This window comes from Salmo trutta, chromosome 4, assembly GCF_901001165.1.
Source record: "Salmo trutta chromosome 4, fSalTru1.1, whole genome shotgun sequence".
In the NCBI taxonomy this organism is placed as follows: Eukaryota; Metazoa; Chordata; class Actinopteri; order Salmoniformes; family Salmonidae; genus Salmo; species Salmo trutta.
This window is the reverse complement of record NC_042960.1, coordinates 70,892,942-70,914,783: the sequence shown is the minus strand read 5'-3', so window position 1 is coordinate 70,914,783 and position 21,842 is coordinate 70,892,942. Positions and strand designations below refer to the sequence as shown.

Here is a 21,842-nt window from a genome sequence, read left to right as displayed (position 1 = left end):
TACTCTCCTTAAATTACAGTAGTGAAATGATACTCTCCTTAATTTACAGTAGTGAAATGATACTCTCCTTAAATTACAGTAGGGAAATTATACCCTCCTTAATTTACAGTAGTGAAATGATTCTCTCCTTAAATTACAGTAGTGAAATGATTCTATCCTTAAATTACAGTAGTGAAATTATACCCTCCTTAATTTACAGTAGTGAAATGATTTTCTCCTTAAATTACGGTAGTGAAATGATTCTCTCCTTAAGTTACAGTAGTGAAATGATTCTCTCCTTAATTTACAGTAGTGAAATTATACCCTCCTTAATTTACAGTAGTGAAATGATTCTCTCCTTAAGTTACAGTAGTGAAATGATTCTCTCCTTAATTTACAGTAGTGAAATTATTCTCTCCTTAAATTACAGTAGTGAAATGATACTCTCCTTAAATTACAGTAGTGAAATGATTCTCTCCTTAATTTACAGTAGTGAAATGATACTCTCCTTAATTTACAGTAGTGAAATGATACTCTCCTTAAATTACAGTAGTGAAATGATTCTATCCTTAATTTACAGTAGTGAAATGATTCTCTCCTTAAATTACAGTAGTGAAATGATACTCTCCTTAAATTACAGTAGTGAAATGACTCTATCCTTAAATTACAGTAGTGAAATGATACTCTCCTTAATTTACAGTAGTGAAATGATACTCTCCTTAAATTACAGTAGTGAAATTATACCCTCCTTAATTTACAGTAGTGAAATGATTCTCTCCTTAAATTACAGTAGTGAAATGATTCTATCCTTAAATTACAGTAGTGAAATGATACCCTCAAGTTACTGTACAGTTGGTTTGGTGTGGTTCCACAGTACAGTTTGGCGTGATTCTACAGTACAGTTTGGTGTGGTTCTGCAGTTTGGTGTTGTTCCACAGTACAGTTTGGTGTGGTTCTACAGCACAGTTTGGTTTGGTTCTACAGCACAGTTTGGTTTGGTTCTACAGTTTGGTGTGGTTCTGCAGTTTGGTGTTGTTCCACAGTACAGTTTGGTGTGGTTCTACAGCACAGTTTGGTTTGGTTCTACAGCACAGTTTGGTTTGGTTCTACAGTTTGGTGTGGTTCTACAGTTTGTTGTGGTTCTACAGTAGTTTGGTGTGGTTCCACAGTACAGTTTGGTGTGGTTCTACAGCACAGTTTGGTGTTGTTCTACAGTACAGTTTGGTGTGGTTCTACAGTACAGTTTGGTGTGGTTCTACAGTTTGTTGTGGTTCTACAGTACAGTTTGGTGTGGTTCTACAGACCAGTTTGGTGTGGTTCTAGAGTTTGGTGTGGTTCTACAGTAGAGTTTGGTGTGGTTCTACAGTAGAGTTTGGTGTGGTTCTACAGCACAGTTTGGTGTAGTTCTACAGTAGTTTGGTGTGGTTCTACAGTTTGGTGTGGTTCTACAGTACAGTTTGGTGTGGTTCTACAGTAGTTTGGTGTCGTTCTACAGTTTGGTGTGGTTCTACAGTACAGTTTGGTGTGGTTCTACAGTACAGTTTGGTGTGGTTCTACAGCACAGTTTGGTGTGGTTCTACAGCACAGTTTGGTGTGGTTCTACAGCACAGTTTGGTGTGGTTCTACAGCACAGTTTGGTGTGGTTCTACAGTACAGTTTGGTGTGGTTCTACAGTTTGGTGTAGTTCTACAGTTTGGTGTGGTTCTACAGCACAGTTTGGTGTGGTTCTACAGCACAGTTTGGTGTGGTTCTACAGCACAGTTTGGTGTGGTTCTATAGTTTGGTGTAGTTCTACAGTTTGGTGTGGTTCTAAAGCACAGTTTGGTGTGGTTCTACAGCACAGTTTGGTGTGGTTCTACAGCACAGCTTGGTGTGGTTCTACAGCACAGTTTGGTGTGGTTCTACAGCACAGTTTGGTGTGGTTCTACAGTTTGGTGTGGTTCTACAGTACAGTTTGGTGTGGTTCTACAGTACAGTTTGGTGTGGTTCTACAGTACAGTTTGGTGTGGTTCTACAGTACAGTTTGGTGTGGTTCTACAGTTTGGTGTGGTTCTACAGTACAGTTTGGTGTGGTTCTACAGTACAGTTTGGTGTGGTTCTACAGTTTGGTGTGGTTCTACAGTACAGTTTGGTGTGGTTCTACAGTACAGTTTGGTGTGGTTCTACAGCACAGTTTGGTGTGGTTCTACAGTTTGGTGTGGTTCTACAGCACAGTTTGGTGTGGTTCTACAGTTTGGTGTGGTTCTACAGTACAGTTTGGTGTGGTTCTACAGTACAGTTTGGTGTGGTTCTACAGTACAGTTTGGTGTGGTTCTACAGTTTGGTGTGGTTCTACAGTACAGTTTGGTGTGGTTCTACAGTACAGTTTGGTGTGGTTCTACAGCACAGTTTGGTGTGGTTCTACAGTACAGTTTGGTGTGGTTCTACAGTACAGTTTGGTGTGGTTCTACAGTACAGTTTGGTGTGATTCTACAGTACAGTTTGGTGTGGTTCTACAGTTTGGTGTGGTTCTACAGTACAGTTTGGTTCTACAGTTTGGTGTGGTTCTACAGTACAGTTTGGTGTGGTTCTACAGTTTGGTGTGGTTCTACAGTTTGGTGTGGTTCTACAGTACAGTTTGGTGTGGTTCTACAGTTTGGTGTGGTTCCACAGTTTGGTGTGGTTCTACAGTACAGTAGTCTACCTTTTTTCTTCTTCTTAGATTCCCGTTATCTCAGCTCCTTGGAAAAACATTAAACACAGTATAAATTAGATGGCATTTCACTTGTTGACCCGTAGTGTGACATCTTCCAAGATCCTATAGTTATACATGTGTCCTAGCATAGTCTAATGTAGTGTTTGTTAAAGAATGTCTGAAAACAGCAGGCCTTGTTGTCCGTTAGCAGGTTGAAAACAGCAGACCTTGTTGTCCGGTAACAGGCTGAAAACAGCAGGCCTCGTTGTCCGGTAGCAGGCTGAAAACAGCAGGCCTTGTTGTCCGGTAGCAGGCTGAAAATAGCAGGCCTTGTTGTCCAGGAGCAGGCTGAAAACAGCAGGCCTTGTTGTCCGGTAACAGGCTGAAAACAGCAGGCCTTGTTGTCCGGTAGCAGGCTGAAAACAGCAGGCCTTATTGTCCGGTAACAGGCTGAAAACAGCAGGCCTTGTTGTCCGGTAACAGGGTGAAAACAGCAGGCCTTGTTGTCCGGTAACAGGGTGAAAACAGCAAGCCTTGTTGTCCGGTAGCAGGGCGAAAACAGCAGGCCTTGTTGTCCGGTAACAGGCTGAAAACAGCAGGCCTTGTTGTCCGGTAACAGGCTGAAAACAGCAGGCCTTGTTGTCCGGTAACAGGCTGAAAACAGCAGGCCTTGTTGTGCGGTAAAAGGCTGAAAACAGCAAGCCTTGTTGTCCGGTAACAGGCTGAAAACAGCAGGCCTTGTTGTCCGGTAACAGGCTGAAAACAGCAGGCCTTGTTGTCCGGTAACAGGGTGAAAACAGCAGGCCTTGTTGTCCGGTAACAGGGTGAAAACAGCAGGCCTTGTTGTCCGGTAACAGGGTGAAAACAGCAGGCCTTGTTGTCCGGTAACAGGGTGAAAACAGCAGGCCTTGTTGTCCGGTAACAGGGTGAAAACAGCAAGCCTTGTTGTCCGATAGCAGGGTGAAAACAGCAGGCCTTGTTGTCCGGTAACAGGCTGAAAACAGCAGGCCTTGTTGTCCGGTAACAGGCTGAAAACAGCAGGCCTTGTTGTGCGGTAAAAGGCTGAAAACAGCAGGCCTTGTTGTGCGGTAACAGGCTGAAAACAGCAGGCCTTGTTGTCCGGTAACAGGCTGAAAACAGCAGGCCTTGTTGTCCGTTAACAGGTTGAAAACAGCAGGCCTTGTTGTGCGGTAGCAGGTTGAAAACAGCAGGCCTTGTTGTCCAGGAGCAGGTTGAAAACAGCAGGCCTTGTTTTCCGTTAACAGGTTGAAAACAGCAGGCCTTGTTGTGCGGTAAAAGGCTGAAAACAGCAGGCCTTGTTGTCCGGTAACAGGCTGAAAACAGCAGGCCTTGTTGTGCGGTAAAAGGCTGAAAACAGCAGGCCTTGTTGTGCGGTAACAGGCTGAAAACAGCAGGCCTTGTTGTCCGGTAACAGGCTGAAAACAGCAGGCCTTGTTGTCCGTTAACAGGTTGAAAACAGCAGGCCTTGTTGTGCGGTAGCAGGTTGAAAACAGCAGGCCTTGTTGTCCAGGAGCAGGTTGAAAACAGCAGGCCTTGTTTTCCGTTAACAGGTTGAAAACAGCAGGCCTTGTTGTCCGATAGCAGGCTGAAAACAGCAGGCCTTGTTGTCCAGGAGCAGGCCTTGTTGTCCGGTAACAGGCTGAAAACAGCAGGCCTTGTTGTCCAGGAGCAGGCCTTGTTGTCCGGTAACAGGCCGAAAACAGGCCTTGTTGTCCGGTAACAGGCTGAAAACAGCAGGCCTTGTTGTCCAGGAGCAGGCCTTGTTGTCCGGTAACAGGCTGAAAACAGCAGGCCTTGTTGTCCAGGAGCAGGCCTTGTTGTCCGGTAACAGGCTGAAAACAGGCCTTGTTGTCCGTTAACAGGCTGAAAACAGCAGGCCTTGTTGTGATCCACTGTGCATTGTTACCCTTTTCAGAAAATGCTGAATGGTTGGTTGGATGTGTGGGTGGAGGTGGACCAGAGGAAAGTGTTGGCACTGCATTATTAATGGGGATGGAGTGGGTGACCTAATCTATGGATAGGTGGAGTTAAATTACTACAGAGATGTACAGTATTAAATGACATGATTTGTGTGGTGTGTAACTTTGATTTACCTCAAGAGTGAGATGGCTTTATAACATATACAGTTCAGTGAACTCCAAAAGTATTGGGACAGTGACACGTTTGTTGTTGTTTTGGCTGTACTCCAGCACTTTCATTATGACAATTCAGATTAATTCTGTAATCTGTTAGCTATTAAAATCTAAGCGGTATCACATCCGGCCGGGAGTCCCATCGGGCGGCGCACAACTAGCCCGGCGTCGTCCGTCATTGTAAATAAGGAATTTGTTCTTAACTGACTTGCCTAGTTAAATAAAACAGGTTAAATAAAAATAATAATACAAATATTTAGCAGTCCGGACTGTTGGATTGGCTTGTCCTGTACTTTGTAAAAACATAGCAATGTGAACGCATAAAGGACTCGGGACCAGAAAACAGGTGAGTTGAGTCCTCATTCAAAGGGCAGCGTGAACACAAAACAGGTGAGTTGAGTCCTCATTCAAAGGGCAGCGTGAACACAAAACAGGTGAGTTGAGTCCTCATTCAAAGGGCAGCGTGAACACAAAACAGGTGAGTTGAGTCCTCATTCAAAGGGCAGCGTGAACACAAAACAGGTGAGTTGAGTCCTCATTCAAAGGGCAGCGTGAACACAAAACAGGTGAGTTGAGTCCTCATTCAAAGGCAGCGTGAACACAAAACAGGTGAGTGGAGTCCTCATTCAAAGGGCAGCGTGAACACAAAACAGGTGAGTTGAGTCCTCATTCAAAGGGCAGCGTGAACACAAAACAGGTGAGTTGAGTCCTCATTCAAAGGGCAGCGTGAACACAAAACAGGTGAGTTGAGTCCTCATTCAAAGGGCAGCGTGAACACAAAACAGGTGAGTTGAGTCCTCATTCAAAGGCAGCGTGAACACAAAACAGGTGAGTTGAGTCCTCATTCAAAGGCAGCGTGAACACAAAACAGGTGAGTTGAGTCCTCATTCAAAGGCAGCGTGAACACAAAACAGGTGAGTTGAGTCCTCATTCAAAGGCAGCGTGAACACAAAACAGGTGAGTTGAGTCCTCATTCAAAGGCAGCGTGAACACAAAACAGGTGAGTTGAGTCCTCATTCAAAGGGCAGCGTGAACACAAAACAGGTGAGTTGAGTCCTCATTCAAAGGCAGCGTGAACACAAAACAGGTGAGTTGAGTCCTCATTCAAAGGCAGCGTGAACACAAAACAGGTGAGTTGAGTCCTCATTCAAAGGGCAGCGTGAACACAAAACAGGTGAGTTGAGTCCTCATTCAAAGGGCAGCGTGAACACAAAACAGGTGAGTTGAGTCCTCATTCAAAGGGCAGCGTGAACACAAAACAGGTGAGTTGAGTCCTCATTCAAAGGCAGCGTGAACACAAAACAGGTGAGTTGAGTCCTCATTCAAAGGGCAGCGTGAACACAAAACAGGTGAGTTGAGTCCTCATTCAAAGGGCAGCGTGAACACAAAACAGGTGAGTTGAGTCTTCATTCAAAGGGCAGCGTGAACACAAAACAGGTGAGTTGAGTCCTCATTCAAAGGCAGCGTGAACACAAAACAGGTGAGTTGAGTCCTCATTCAAAGGCAGCGTGAACACAAAACAGGTGAGTTGAGTCCTCATTCAAAGGCAGCGTGAACACAAAACAGGTGAGTTGAGTCCTCATTCAAAGGCAGCGTGAACACAAAACAGGTGAGTTGAGTCCTCATTCAAAGGGCAGCGTGAACACAAAACAGGTGAGTTGAGTCCTCATTCAAAGGCAGCGTGAACACAAAACAGGTGAGTTGAGTCCTCATTCAAAGGCAGCGTGAACACAAAAAGAGAACAGAGTTATTTTACTTTTGTTTCACCGCAGGGTTCACTTTTTTTAAAGAGGACTGAAATCAGTGAAAACACCCTAAGAATTTAGAGTAAAACACTAGTTTACAAAATACAAGGTATAACAAAAAAAAAAAACTGAACTGATTATGCAAAATGTGTTTATAAGTAGAAAAGCAGTAGAAGATCTACCAATCTGGGCATTGTTCTTTATTTTGTGCTCATGAACTTTAACCCTCATAACATACTGCACAGTCTGCACGTTATCATTGATACATTACAGTAATGTATTGATCTCCACCCTGCTGTCTCTTTATATCCACTATAGCCCAGCCGTACACACAATTTCATGCTCTGTTATTAAATAGAGAGATCCTGATTCATCTGGCTCGGACCCCTGAAAACTTCATATTTGAGCGTTTCCTTTTAATTCTCAGGCTGGTGTTGTTCTGGAATGTTCTGTTGGTTCCATTTCAACAGACAAGTTCAAGTATTTGAACCCAAATCTGCTCTGGTTCTGGACTAGATTCTACCGGGTATTTAGATATACCGACGGGAATAATTTGCAATCGTTGCGGGGGGGGGGGGGGGGCTGCATGCTACGGCCACTGCTCCAGCTGTTTCATTTGGTTTGCTAACTTGCTCGCTAAAGTGTCTAGACGTCAACATTAAGCTTCATGGTAACAGCAGAGACATTAAACCCCCATCTGGATCAAGATCCCTGTTGCCTAAATACACTGAACAAAAATATAAAAAACGCAACATTGTAAAGTGTTGGTCCCGTTTTTCATGAGCTGAAATAAAAGATCCCAGAAATGTTCCAGATGCACAAATAAGCTTCTTTCTCTCAAATTTTATGCACAAATTTGTTTTACATCCTTGTTAGTGAGCATTTTCTCCTTTTGCCAAGATAATCCACCTGACAGGTGTGGCATATCGAGACGTTGATTAAACAGCGTGATCATTACATAGGTGCACCTTGTGTTGGGGACAATAAAAGGCCACTCTAAAATGTGCAGTTTTGTCACAACAACACAATGGCCACAGATGTCTCAAGTTTTGAGGGAGCAGTGCAATTGGCATGCTGACTGCAGGAATGTCCACCAGAGCTGTTGACAGAGAATCTAATGTTCATTTCTCTACCATGAGACGGGTCGTTTTAGAGAATTTGAATGCACAGAAATACCGTAACCAGATCCGAAGGCCCATTTTTTTTTAAGGTATCTGTGAGCAACAGATTCATATCTGTATTCCCAGTCATGTGAAATCCATAGATTAGGACCTAATGAATTTATTTCAATTTACTGATTTCTTTACATGAACTGTAACTCAGTAAAAATCTTTGAAATTGTTGCATGTTGCGTTTAATATTTTGGTTCAGTAATAGTTTTGTGTGTTGAACAACAAAATAGTGCCCCGTTGTGGGCACATTGGGTAATACCGTATTCCCCGGTATGGTACAGAAACGTTATGTTCTGAATACCAACTAACCTACTAGATTCATGCCTCAACATCCAGAGACACACACGCACGCACACACACACACACTAACACGCACGCACGCACACACACTAACACGCACGCACGCACACACGCTCACACACTACGACCACATATATACCTATTTCCAATGTTGTGATGACTAATAACACACACACACACACACACACACACACACACACACACACACACACACACACACACACCAACAGTAGAACAGTAAGCTACAAGCATTGAACACTACAATTAGTGCGGCTGCTGGACCAGCGAGAGATACCGAACGAGAACCGGGTCAGAACAACAACTCTATGGTTTACAGGAAATACGTCAGACAGCCTGGTCCCAGACAGGGAAGCGAACCTGGGTCGCTGGCCTGAAAGACCCAACACCCCCCTAATGCGTCGTGCCAATAGGTTTAACCCACTTGGCGGGAATTGTAACGTGGCTCATATTAGCAAGGATCGCTACAATATTATGTATAGCATGATAACAGTGGCTATACAGCACCTACAGATCTGGGACCAGCCTACAGTGGCCATAGAAGCTGGCTATACAGCGTCAACAGATCTGGGACCAGCCTACAGTGGCTATACAGCACCAACAGATCTGGGACCAGCCTACAGGGGCCATAGAAGCTGTTTATACAGCACCTACAGATCTGGGACCAGCCTACAGTGGCTATAGAAGCTGGCTATTCAGTACCAACAGATCTGGGACCAGCCTACAGTGGCTATACAGCACCTACAGATCTGGGACCAGCCTACAGGGGCCATAGAAGCTGTTTATACAGTACCAACAGATCTGGGACCAGCCTACAGGGGCCATACAGTACCAACAGATCTGGGACCAGCCTACAGTGGCCATACAGTACCAACAGATCTGGGACCAGCTTACAGTGGCCATAGAAGCTGGCTATTCAGTACCAACAGATCTGGGACCAGCCTACAGTGGCCATAGATGGCTATACAGTACCAACAGATCTGGGACCAGGCTACAGGGGCCATAGAAGCTGTTTATACAGTACCAACAGATCTGGGACCAGCCTACAGTGGCTATAGAAGCTGGCTATACAGCACCAACAGATCTGGGACAAGCCTACAGTGGCCATAGAAGCTGGCTATACAGTACCAACAGATCTGGGACCAGCCTACAGTGGCCATAGAAGCTGTTTATACAGTACCAACAGATCTGGGATCAGGCTACAAAAAAACAGACCTTAACTAATGTGAGGGAGAATACAGTTAATTCCTGTTCATATTCTTACTGTACTACAATCAATACATTTACAATAAGCCCTGGTCCCAGACCTGTTTGTACTCTAGTCAACTCTACCTCTGTCATTATGGAATGACAATAAGCCCTGGTCCCAGATCTGTCTGTGCTCTAGTCAACTCTACCGCTGTCATTATGGCATGACAATAAGCCCTGGTCTCAGACCTGTTTGTACTCTAGCCAACTCTACCGCTGTCATTATGGAATGACAATAAGCCCTGGTCCCAGATCTGTTTGTACTCTAGTCAACTCTACCGCTGTCATTATGGAATGACAATAAGCCCTGGTCCCAGATCTGTTTGTACTCTAGTCAACTCTACCGCTGTCATTGTCAAGCCAAACATGACAATTCCGTAAGGAGTTAACAAGAACAGAAGGAGATTGGCTGGCACCCAGGCTGCATTTTATTTACAACTGTACATCTTCTAGTTTAACACTCTCTAATAAATAACTTCAGAAGTACAGGATGCAAAACAAAACAAAAGGTCTGTAATATTATATACACACATCTCCTCTTCAGTGGCATTTAGGTACTGGAGGTTAACACCCTGGCTACATCCCAAATCACATTCTATTCCCTATGTAGTGCACTACATCTGGCAAGGTACTATTCCCTGCTCTAACCTAGTGCACTACATTGGGAATAAGGGGCCATTTAGGAACGGGTCCACTCAGTAATAAATCGTCGTCTTCCTCAGGCACTGCTTCTAGCTCATTGTTGTCGTCGTGATCCTCCTCTTCCTCCTTCTTCCTCCTCCTCCTCTTCCTCCTCTTCCTCCTCTACAGGTCCACTCAGTAATAATCGTCGTCCTCCTCCTCGTCTTCCTCAGGCACTGCTTCAAGCTCATTGTTGTCGTCGTCCTCCTCCTCCTCCTCCTCATCATCCTCTTCCTCCTCCTCCTCTTCCTCCTCTATGTGGTAGTCTACAGGACCACTCAGCAGCAGTTTGGTCTGGTTGATCACTGCTTCGTCATCCAGGTTCAGAGGAACCTGCAGGGAACAGGAAGTGAGGTTATTAGATAAGGGGGGGGGGTGTGTGTGTGTGTATGTGTGTGTATGGGTGTGTATGTGTGTGTATGGGTGTGTGTGTGTGTATGGGTGTGTGTGTGTGTATGGGTGTGTGTGTGTGTATGGGTGTGTGTGTGTGTGTGTGTGTATGTGTGTGTATGGGTGTATGTGTGTGTATGGGTGTGTGTGTGTGTATGTGTGTGTATGGGTGTGTGTGTGTGTATGGGTGTGTGTGTGTGTGTGTGTGTGTGTATGGGTGTGTGTGTGTGTGTGTGTGTGTGTGTGTGTGTATGTGTGTGTGTGTATGTGTGTGTGTGTGTGTATGTGTGTGTATGGGTGTGTGTGTGTGTATGGGTGTGTGTGTGTGTATGGGTGTGTGTGTGTGACAGACGTGTGTGCAGTACCTCAGGAGGACTGGCAGGTTGTGAAGGACCTTCGTCTGTCTGAGCGTTGATGATGGACTTTAGGGCCCCTTCTTCAAACTAAAAAAAAAAAAAGACAGACAGTTATATAGATGACATTACCCATCATTACTCAGGAGGGTAGTAACATAAGGTACCGGTACTCTGAGTTATCATTCCCACTCCTTGACATGCTAAACATGTTGAGCATGACAGAGTACATGAAGTGGAATTTCAGGCTAGGTGGCCCACATTTGAAAAGGGTCAACAAGCATCCTTCTGAATTGGTCCCATGTGGCTCAGTTGGTAGAGCATGGTGTTTGCAACGCCAGGCTTGTGGGTTCGATTCCCCTGGGGGACCAGTACGGAGAAGAAAAAAAATGTATGAAATGTATGCATTCACTACTGTAAGTCGCTCTGGATAAGAGCGTCCGATAAATGACTAAAAATGTAAAAATGTGAATGTAATGAATTAACATGGTCTGATAGGTGAAAAACAAAAAAGGTCCCACCTCATAGATCAAGACAAAGGAGGTGATTGTGGACTACAGGGGGGGAAAAAAGAGGGCCGAGCACCTCCCCTATTCTCATCGACAGGGCTGTAGTGGAGCAGGTTGAGAGCTTCAAATTCCTTGGTGTCCACATCAACAATGGTCCAAACAACACCAAGACAGTCGTGAAGAGGGCACGACAAAACCTATTCCCCCTCACGAGACTGAAAAGATTTGGCATGGGTCCTGAGATCCTCAAAAGGTTCTACAGCTGCACCAGCGAGAGCATCCTGACTGGTTGCATCACCGCCTGGTACGGCAACTGCTCAGCTTCCGACCGCAAGGCACAACAGAGGGTAGTGCGAACGGCCCAGTACATCACTGGGGCCAAGCTGCCTGCCATCCAGGACCTCTATACCAGGCGGTGTCAGAGGAAGGCCCTAAAAATTGTCAAAGACTCCATCCACCCTAGTCATAGACTGTTCTCTCTGCTACCGCATGGCAAGCGGTACCAGAGCGCCAAGTCTAGGACCAAGACGCTTCTAAACAGCTTCTACCCACAAGCCATAAGACTCCTGAACATCTAGTCAAATGGCTACCCGGACTATTCACATTGACTAATCAAATTTGATTTGATAGATCTCACCTATTCAGCCATGAAGTGGGACCCTTGATTTCATCTATCCAGCCTTGTCAGATCAGTGATGGTTTTTATGAAGCTGCCCACTCAAGAAAAAGCTTCATACTGTAACCAGTGTCTGGAACCTGGTTCAGGTTATCAGTCATCCTACCAGGGTATTTACAAACAGCACAGGAATGAAATCATCAACATGTATCGATCACATCTTTACTAACGCTGCAGAAATGAGCTTGAAAGCAGTATCCAAATCCATCAGATGTAGTGATCACAATATAGTAGCCATATCTAGGAAAACCAAAGTTCCAAAGACGGGGCCTAATATAGTGTATAAGAGGTCATACAATACGTTTTGTAGTGATTCATATGATGATGATGATGTAAATAATATTTGTTGGTCTGTGGTGTGTAATGAGGAGCAACCAGACGCTGCACTTGACACATTAATGAAATTGCTTATCCCAGTTACTAATAATATACCCATTAAGAAAATGACTGTAAAAATTGTTAAATCCCCTGTGGCATGATGAGGAAAAAAATATTATGTCTGAGAGGGATGAGGCAAACGAAATATGGGACTTGACTCTGGGACACCTTGACTTTTTCCAAATGTTATTAGGTTACAGCCTTATTCTGAAATTGATTAAAATGGTTTTTCCCCCCCTCACCAACCCCATAATGACAAAGCAAAAACAGGATTTTAGACATTTTTGCTAATGTATCTATATATATAAAAAAAGGAAATATTACATTTACATAAGTATTCAGACCCTTTACTCAGTACTTTGTTGAAGCAGCGATTACAGTGATTACAGCCTCCAGTCTTCTTGGGTATGACGCTACAAGCTTGGCACACCTGTATTTGGGGAGTTTCTCCCATTCTTCTCTGCAGATCCTCTCAAACTCTGTCAGGTTGGATGGGAAGCGTCGCTGCACAGCTATTTTCAGGTCTCTCCAGAGATGTTTGATCGGGTTCAAGTCCGGGCTCTGGCTGAGCCACTCAAGGACATTCAGAGACTTGTACCTGAAGCCACTCCTGCGTTGTCTTGGCTGTGTGTTTAGGGTCGTTGTCCTGTTGGAAGGTGAACTTTCGCCCCAGTCTGAGGTCCTGAGCGCTCTGGAGCGGGTTTTCATCAAGGATCTCTCTGTTCTTTGCTCCATTCATCTTTCCCTCGATCCTGACTATTATTCCAGTCCCTGCCGCTGAAAAACATCCACAGGTTTCCTCCAGACGTGACGCTTGGCATTCAGGTCAAAGTGTTCAATCTTGGTTTCATCAGACCAGAGAATCTTGTTTCTCATGGTCAGTGTCTTTAGGTGCCTTTAGGCAAACTCCATGCGGTCTGTCATGTGCCTTTAACTGAGGAGTGGCTTCCATCTGGCCACTCTACCATAAAGTCCTGATTGGTGGAGTGCTGCAGAGATCGTTGTCCTTCTGGAAGGTTCTCCCATCTCCACAGAGGAACTCTGGAGCTCTGTCAGAGTGACCATTGGGTTCTTGGTCACCTCCCTGACCAAGGCCCTTATTCTCCCCCGATTGCTCAGTTTGGACGGGCGGCCAGCTCTAGGAAGAGTCTTTGATTCCAAACTTCTTCCATTTAAGAATGATGGAGGCCACTGTGTTCTTGGGGACCTTCAATGCTGCAGAAATGTTTTGGTACCCTTCCCCAGATCTGTGCCTCGACACAATCCTGACTTGTTCTCTATGGACAATTCCATCGACCTCATGGCTTGGTTTTTGCTCTGACATGCACTGTCAACTGTGGGACCTTATATAGACAGGTGTGTTTCCAAATCATGTCCAATCAATTTAATTTACCACAAGTGGACTCCAAGTTGTAGAAACATCTCAAGGATGATCAATGGAAACAGGATGCACCTGAGCTCAATTTCGAGTCTCATAGCAAAGGCTCTGAATACTTAATTAAATAAGGTATTTCAGTTTTTTAATTTTTTATAAATTTGCTAAAATTGATAAAACCCTGTTTTCGCTTTGTCATTACTTTTTTAAATACATTATTGAATAAGGCTGTAACGTAACAAAATGTGGAAAAAGTCAAAGGGTCTGAATACTTTCCGAATGCTCTGTAGTTAAAACAAGGGAGGAGTGAACCCACAGACACTCGGTCCTCCATGGAATGAATTTGACACCTGTGATGTAGTAGGATATTTCATAAAACAGTCTGGCAAGTAGGCTATACAGTACCTGTACAGTCTGGCAAGTAGGCTATACAGTACCTGTACAGTCTGGCAAGTAGGCTATACCGTACCTGTACAGTCTGGCAAGTAGGCTATACAGTACCTGTACAGTCTGGCAAGTAGGCTATACAGTACCTGTACAGTCTGGCAAGTAGGCTATACAGTACCTGTATATTCTGGCACTGTAAGTCTGACTGCACAACCGATTGGCAAATGTACTGCAAATTGAGAAATCACATGACTAAACTCAATAAAAACAAGAAGGAACTACACTATGAAACAAAGATAAAATTACAAAGAATGAAAAGCTTTGGAGCATCTAAATGACATTTTGGGCCAAAAGGAAAACTCGCTCCATCATTCACTGAATCAGATGGCTCATTCATCACAACACCCACTGATATTGCAAACTACTTTAATGACTTTGGCAAGATCAGCATACTTAGGGGTGACATACCAGCAACAAAGGCCGACACTACACATCCAAGTATATCTGACCAAATTATGAAAGGCAAGCGTTGTAATTTTGAATTCCGTAAAGTCAGTGTGGAAGAGGTGAAAAAATGGTCTATCAACAATGACAAGCCACCGGGGACTGACAACTTGGATGGAAAATTACTGAGGATAATAATGGACAATATTGCCACTCCTATTTGCCATATCTTCAATATAAGCCTACTAGAGAGCGTGTGCCCTCAGGCCTGGAGGGAAGCAAAAGTAAGCACCCTTTACTGGCTCAAATAGCCGACCAATCAGCCTGTTACCAACCCTTAGTAAACTTTTGGGGGGGAAAAATGTTGTCTGACCAGATACAATGTCATTTCACAGTAAATAAATTGACAACAGACTTTCAGCATGCTTATAGAGAAGGACACTCAACAAGCACAGCACTTACACAAATGACAGATGATTGGCTGAGAGAAACTGATGATGAAAAGAATGTGGGGGCTGTCTTGTTAGACTTCAGTGCGGTTTTTGACATTATCGATCATAGTCTGCTGCTGGAAAAACGTATGTGTTATGGCTTTACACCCCCTGCTATAATGTGGATAAATAGTTACCTGTCTAACAGAACACAGAGGGTGTTCTTTAATAGAAGCCTCTCCAACATAATCCAGGTAGAATCAGGAATTCCCCAGGGCAGCTGTCTAGGGCCCTTACTTTTTTCAATCTTTACTAACGTCATGGCGCTGGCTCTGAGTAAAGCCAGTGTGTCTATGTATGCGGATGACTCAAAACTCAACACGTAAGCTACTACAGTGACTGAAATGATTGCAACACTTAACAAAGAGCTGCAGCTAGTTTCAGAATTGGTGGCAAGAAATAAGTTAGTCCTAAATACAAAAGTATGTGGACACCCCTTCAAATTAGTGGATTCTGCTATTTTAGCCACACTCATTGCTGACAGGTGTATAAAATTGAGCACACCGCCATGACATCTCCATAGACAAACATTGGCAGTAGAATGGCCTCACTGAAGATCTAAGTGACTTTTAACATGGCACCGTCATAGGATGCCATCTTTCCAACAAGTCAGTTCGTCAAATGTCTGCCCTGCTGGAGCTGCCCCCGGTCAACTGTAAGTGCTGTTATTGTGAAGTGGAAACGTCTAGGAGCAACAATGGCTCAGCCGCGAAGTGGTAGGCCACAAGCTCACAGAATGGGACCGCAGAGTGCTGAAGCGCAGAGCGTAAAGTCTTATGTCCTCGGTTGCAACACACTACCGAGTTCCAAACTGTCTCTGGAAGCAACGTCAGCACAAGAACTGTTCGTCGGGAGCTTCATGAAATGGGTTTCCATGGCCGAGCAGCCGCACACAATACTAAGATCACTATGCCCAATGCCAAGCGTCGGGTGGAGTGGTGTAAAGCTCACCGCCATTGGACTCTGGATCAGTGGAAACGCGTTCTCTGGGGTGATGAATCACGCTTCACCATCTAGCAGTCCGACAGACGAATCTGGGTTTGGCGGATGCCAGGAGAAAGCTACCTGCCCCAGTGCATAGTGCCAACTGTAAAGTTTGGTGGAGGAGGAATAATGGTCTGGGGCTGTTTTTCATGGTTCGGGCCCCTTAGTTCCAGTGAAGGAAAATCTTTACGCTACAGCATACAATGACATTCTAGACAATTCTGCGCTTTCAACATTTTGGCAACAGTTTGGGGGAAGGCCCTTTCCTGTTTCAACATGACAATACCCCTGTGCACAAAGCCAGGTCCGTACAGAAATGGTTTGTTGAGATCGGTGTGTAAGAACTTGACTGGCCTGCACAGAGCCCTGAACTCAACCCCATCGAACATCTGTGGGATGAACTGGAACACCGACTGAGAGCCAGGCCTAATCGCCCAACATCAGTGTCCAACCTCACTAATGCTCTTGGCTGAATCGAAGCAAGTCCCCGCAGAAATGTTCCAACATCTAGTGGAAAGACTTCCCAGAAGAGTGGAGGCTGCTATAGCGGCAAAGGGGGGACCAACTCCATATTAACGCTTATGATTTTGTAATGAGATGTTCGATGAGCAAGTGTCCACATACTTTTGGCCATGTAGTGTATGTGGTAGTAGAGTAGTGCCCATAATGTGTTGTAAATATGTCTTATGAAATGTAATATTTAGAATTCTATAGAACTGCATTAATGTTGCTGGACCCCAGGAAGAGTAGCTGCTGTCTCAACAGGAACTAACGGGGATCCATAATAAACCCCAGGAAGAGTAGCTGCTGCCTTGGCAGGAACTAATGGGGATCCATAATAAACCCCAGGAAGAGTAGCTGCTGCCTTGGCAGGAACTAATGGGGATCCATAATAAACCCCAGGAAGAGTAGCTGCTGCCTTGGCAACAGGAACTAATGGGGATCCATAATAAACCCCAGGAAGAGTAGCTGCTGCCTTGACAGGAACTAATGGGGATCCATAATAAACCCCAGGAAGAGTAGCTGCTGCCTTGACAGGAACTAATGGGGATCCATAATAAACCCCAGGAAGAGTAGCTGCTGCCTTGGCAGGAACTAATGGGGATCCATAATAAACCCCAGGAAGAGTAGCTGCTGCCTTGGCAACAGGAACGAATGGGGATCCATAATAAACCCCAGGAAGAGTAGCTGCTGCCTTGGCAACAGGAACGAATGGGGATCCATAATAAACCCCAGGAAGAGTAGCTGCTGCCTTGGCAGGAACTAATGGGGATCCATAATAAATAAACATACAATAAATTCTTGAAGGATGCCATAGACTACTTATTTACTTAGGGAGGTAGGTACAATAGAAAGTAGCTGTACCTTGAGTCTGTTGAGCTGGTCCTGCAGCATAACTTTAATCTTTAGGAGAGTCTCCTCTTCCTTCTTCAGCTCCTGTAGACGACTCAACATGGTGTCTGGTGGAGTTAGACCATTCCTAAATACTGAGAGACATATACAGTATTACTGTAGCAGTGTTGCTTCCGTCACTCTCCTCGCCCCAACCTGGGGCTTGAAACCAGAGTTCCCTTTGAACAACAACAACAAGTCACCCTCGAAGCATCGTTACCTATCGCTCCTCAAAAAAAGCTACAGCATTTGGCAGAGCAAAGGGAAACAACTACTTCAAGGTGTCAGAGCGAGTGACGTCACCCGATTGAAACGCAACTAGCGAGCACCGCTAACTAGCTAGCCGTTTCACACCAGTTGCATTAGTATGCATCTTCCTTCTTCAGCTCTGGTAGTGGACTTGTCATGATGTCCTGTGGGTTCAGAAAGAGAGACAGACAGGCAAATACAGCAGGGCTATAGTCAGGCTATATTAGTAAACTCACTATAATAGGACTCCCGAGTGGCCCAGCGGTCTAAGGCACTGCATCTCAGTGCTAGAGGCGTCACTACAGACCCTGGTTTGATTCCAGGCTGTATCACAACCAGCCGTGATTGGGAGTCCCGTAGGGCGGCGCTCAATTGGCCCAGCGTCGTCCGGGTTTGGGGTAGGCCGTCATCGTAAAGAAATAATTTGTTAACTGACTTGCCTAGTTAAATAAATGTTAAATGATACAACATATGTAGGCTTTAGCAAACTTACTGTAGCGATTGTCTACCTAGCTTAGTAAACTCAACTCCATCCATATTACAGGGACCTTAACTAGAGCTAATTGGCTCCCTAAATTGTCACGATCATGAACTTCCTGGCTGATTGAGTACAGCTGTTAGCATGAGCGGTTAGCATGAGCGGTTAGCATGAGCGGTTAGCATGAGCGGTTAGCATGAGCGGTTAGCACGAGCGGTTAGCACGAGCGGTTAGCATTAGCTGTTGGGGATGTGCTGCATCTAGTCACAGTAACGTTAGATAAGCTAACCCTTCGCCAAAACATTACGAATCACTCCGTTTGATACCGGAGCTGAGACATGCGTCGAAAATCGGTAAGCAACCAACTTCGAAGCAGTGTGCCGATATCTCAATCATGGACACTCTTACTGACAGTTGTTGCTGCTTCGGGTGATGTATTGTTGTCTCTACCTTCTTGCCCTTTGTGCTGTTGTCTGGGCCCAATAATGGTTGTACCATGTTGTGTTTCTACCATGTTGTGTTGCTACCATGTTGTTGTCATGTTGTGATGCTACCATGTTGTTGTTATGCTGTGTTGCTACCATGTTGTTGTTATGTTGTGTTGCTACCATGTTGTTGTCATGTTGTGTTGCTACCATGTTGTTGTCATGTTGTGTTGCTACCATGTTGTTGTTATGCTGTGTTGCTACCATGTTGTTGTCATGTTGTGTTGCTACCATGTTGTTGTTATGCTGTGTTGCTACCATGTTGTTGTTATGTTGTGTTGCTACCATGTTGTTGTCATGTTGTGATGCTACCATGTTGTGTTTCTACCATGTTGTTGTCATGTTGTGTTGCTACCATGTTGTTGTTATGCTGTGTTGCTACCATGTTGTTGTCATGTTGTGTTGCTACCATGTTGTTGTTATGCTGTGTTGCTACCATGTTGTTGTCATGTTGTGATGCTACCATGTTGTGTTGCTACCATGTTGTTGTCATGTTGTGTTGCTACCATGTTGTTGTTATGTTGTGTTGCTACCATGTTGTTGTTATGCTGTGTTTCTACCATGTTGTTGTTACGCTGTGTTGCTACCATGTTGTTGTCATGTTGTGTTGCTACCATGTTGTTGTCATGTTGGGCTGCTACCATGTTGTTGTCATGTTGTGTTTCTACCATGTTGTTGTCATGTTGTGTTCCTCCAATGTTGTTGTCATGTTGTGTTGCAGCCATGCTGTGCTATATTAGGTCTCTCTTTATGTAGTGTTGTCTCTCGTCATGTGTATTTCGTCCTATATTTTTATTAAGAAATGGTATTTTTAATCCCAGCCCACGTCCCCGCAGGAGGCCTTTTTGCCAGGTCGTCATTGTAAATAAGAATTTGTTCTTAATAACTGACTTGCCTCGTTAAAAAAAAAAAATACACGTATCACTTTATCAGAAGAACGTCACGAATGACGTCCCAAGCGTCGTTTGATCACGTGGTTTTTCAAACCGGGTGTTGCAAAATGCCACCGATTTCCGACCGCTGCTGGACACCGTACTGATTACATTTTACTGTACTGTTTACATTTTACTATACTGTTTACCGTACTGTTTACCTTTGACCGTACTGTTTACCTTTGACCGTACTGTTTACCTTTGACCGTACTGTTTACCCCGTACTGTTTACATTTGACCGTACTGTTTACCTTTGACCGTACTGTTTACCCCGTACTGTTTACATTTGACCGTACTGTTTACCCCGTACTGTTTACATTTGACCGTACTGTTTACATTTGACCATTTGACCGTACTGTTTACCTTTGACCGTACTGTTTACCTTTGACCGTACTGTTTACCTTTGACCGTACTGTTTACCTTTGACCGTACTGTTTACATTTGACCATTTGACCGTACTGTTTACCTTTGACCTTACCGTTTACCTTTGACCGTACTGTGACCTTACTGTTTACCTTTGACCGTACTGTTTACCGTAGTGTTTACCTTTGACCGTACTGTGACCTTACCGTTTACCTTTGACCGTACTGTTTACCGTAGTGTTTACCTTTGACCGTACTGTTTACCTTTGACCGTACTGTTTACCTTTGACCGTACTGTTTACCTTTGACCGTACTGTTTACCTTTGACCATTTGACCGTACTGTTTACCTTTGACCGTACTGTTTACCTTTGACCGTACTGTTTACCTTTGACCGTACTGTTTACCTGTGACCTTACCGTTTACCTTTGACCGTACTGTGACCTTACTGTTTACCTTTGACCGTACTGTTTACCTGTGACCTTACCGTTTACCTTTGACCGTACTGTGACCTTACTGTTTACCTTTGACCGTACTGTGACCTTACTGTTTACCTTTGACCGTACTGTTTACCGTAGTGTTTACCTTTGACCGTACTGTTTACCGTAGTGTTTACCTTTGACCGTAGTGTCTCCTGACCGGTTGCTAGTTTAGCAGGTAGAGGAGGGAACATTCCGGGTTGTGAACGTATATAGCACACTATTTACATTTATTATGATTTTTTGCACGGTTGTTCAAATAATTTGTTTTATTTAGTATACGCTTCTGTCTTAATTAAGCATCATAAATAATGCCATAGATTCCCTTTTTTGAAAAATAATCAACTTGAAGACAAAAATGAGAAGCATATGTTATTGTAAGTGATTATAAGCTGCTATAGCTAACGACTGTACCGCTGTACCGCGGCGTTATAATGAAAACGGATTTTAAATAATACCTCTGTCACTAAATGTGCTAAATGTGAACAGATCATTAAGATCTGATTAAATGAATTTGTTTCCGGTACAAAACGAGGTGAAAGCGCCTTCACTTCAGAAAGCCTCGGTTTCCCCCCATTTACTCCCCCGTCGAGGTGGGATGCTACCTAATGCTGCCAGAAACATTATTCATTAGTTACGTCGCTATTTATCAACGTTTATACAACGTTACAGCTAGAACATGTTTAACATCCTTCCCTCTGCAGCGGACTCAATCAGGAAAAAATCATATAAACGTTACAGAAAACAAAACCATTTAACGTTGTCTTAAGATAGCTAGCTAATATGCTACCAACAATAACCTCAGCTTTATCAAACCACCCAACAATAGCTTTCTAAATATATATATTTATATAGATATATCTCTCACAAACCTTCACAAAAATCTGTTCCGTTTGTGTTTCTCCTCTCTCTGTGTACAGTAAACACAAGGCCACTGGCAGGCCAGCTAGGTGCACATCGATATGGATAACTATCCAGCTAATAAAGTCCTGTTATGAACGATAACCGGTCTACTTTACGGTACCGCCGATGATAATAATACTAAACGCTGCTGCTGCTGCTGCTGCTCGTTATGTTGTTGTAGCCTCTTCCGTTGTTCATTCACGTGGTTTTCCTTCCGCGCATTTCCGGGTTGTACTTTCCGGTCACATTACAGACAACTCATAAACAGTGTGTTGTTGGTGTCCTCCTGTAACATTACACACAGACAACTCATAAACAGTGTGATGTGATCTCCTCCTGTAACATTACACACAGACAACTCATAAACAGTGTGTTGTTGGTCTCCTCCTGTAACATTACACACAGACAACTCATAAACAGTGTGATGTGATCTCCTCCTGTAACATTACACACAGACAACTCATAAACAGTGTGTTGTTGGTGTCCTCCTGTAACATTACACACAGACAACTCATAAACAGTGTGATGTGATCTCCTCCTGTAACATTACACACAGACAACTCATAAACAGTGTGTTGTTGGTCTCCTCCTGTAACATTACACACAG

General features: G+C 44.2%; 1 protein-coding gene across 1 annotated transcript; it reads right to left on the bottom strand.

Moving 5' to 3' along the window:
* Positions 1-9,694: 9,694 nt before the first annotated feature.
* Positions 9,695-21,517, bottom strand: snapc5 (small nuclear RNA activating complex, polypeptide 5). The gene is made up of 4 exons (XM_029751946.1): positions 21,205-21,517; positions 17,323-17,444; positions 10,726-10,803; positions 9,695-10,303 (listed from the first exon to the last, which is right to left on the bottom strand). The coding sequence occupies exons 2-4, from the start codon at positions 17,410-17,412 to the stop codon at positions 10,106-10,108; spliced, it is 366 nt and encodes a 121-aa protein (XP_029607806.1). The 5' UTR covers positions 17,413-17,444; positions 21,205-21,517; the 3' UTR covers positions 9,695-10,105.
* Positions 21,518-21,842: the final 325 nt, after the last annotated feature.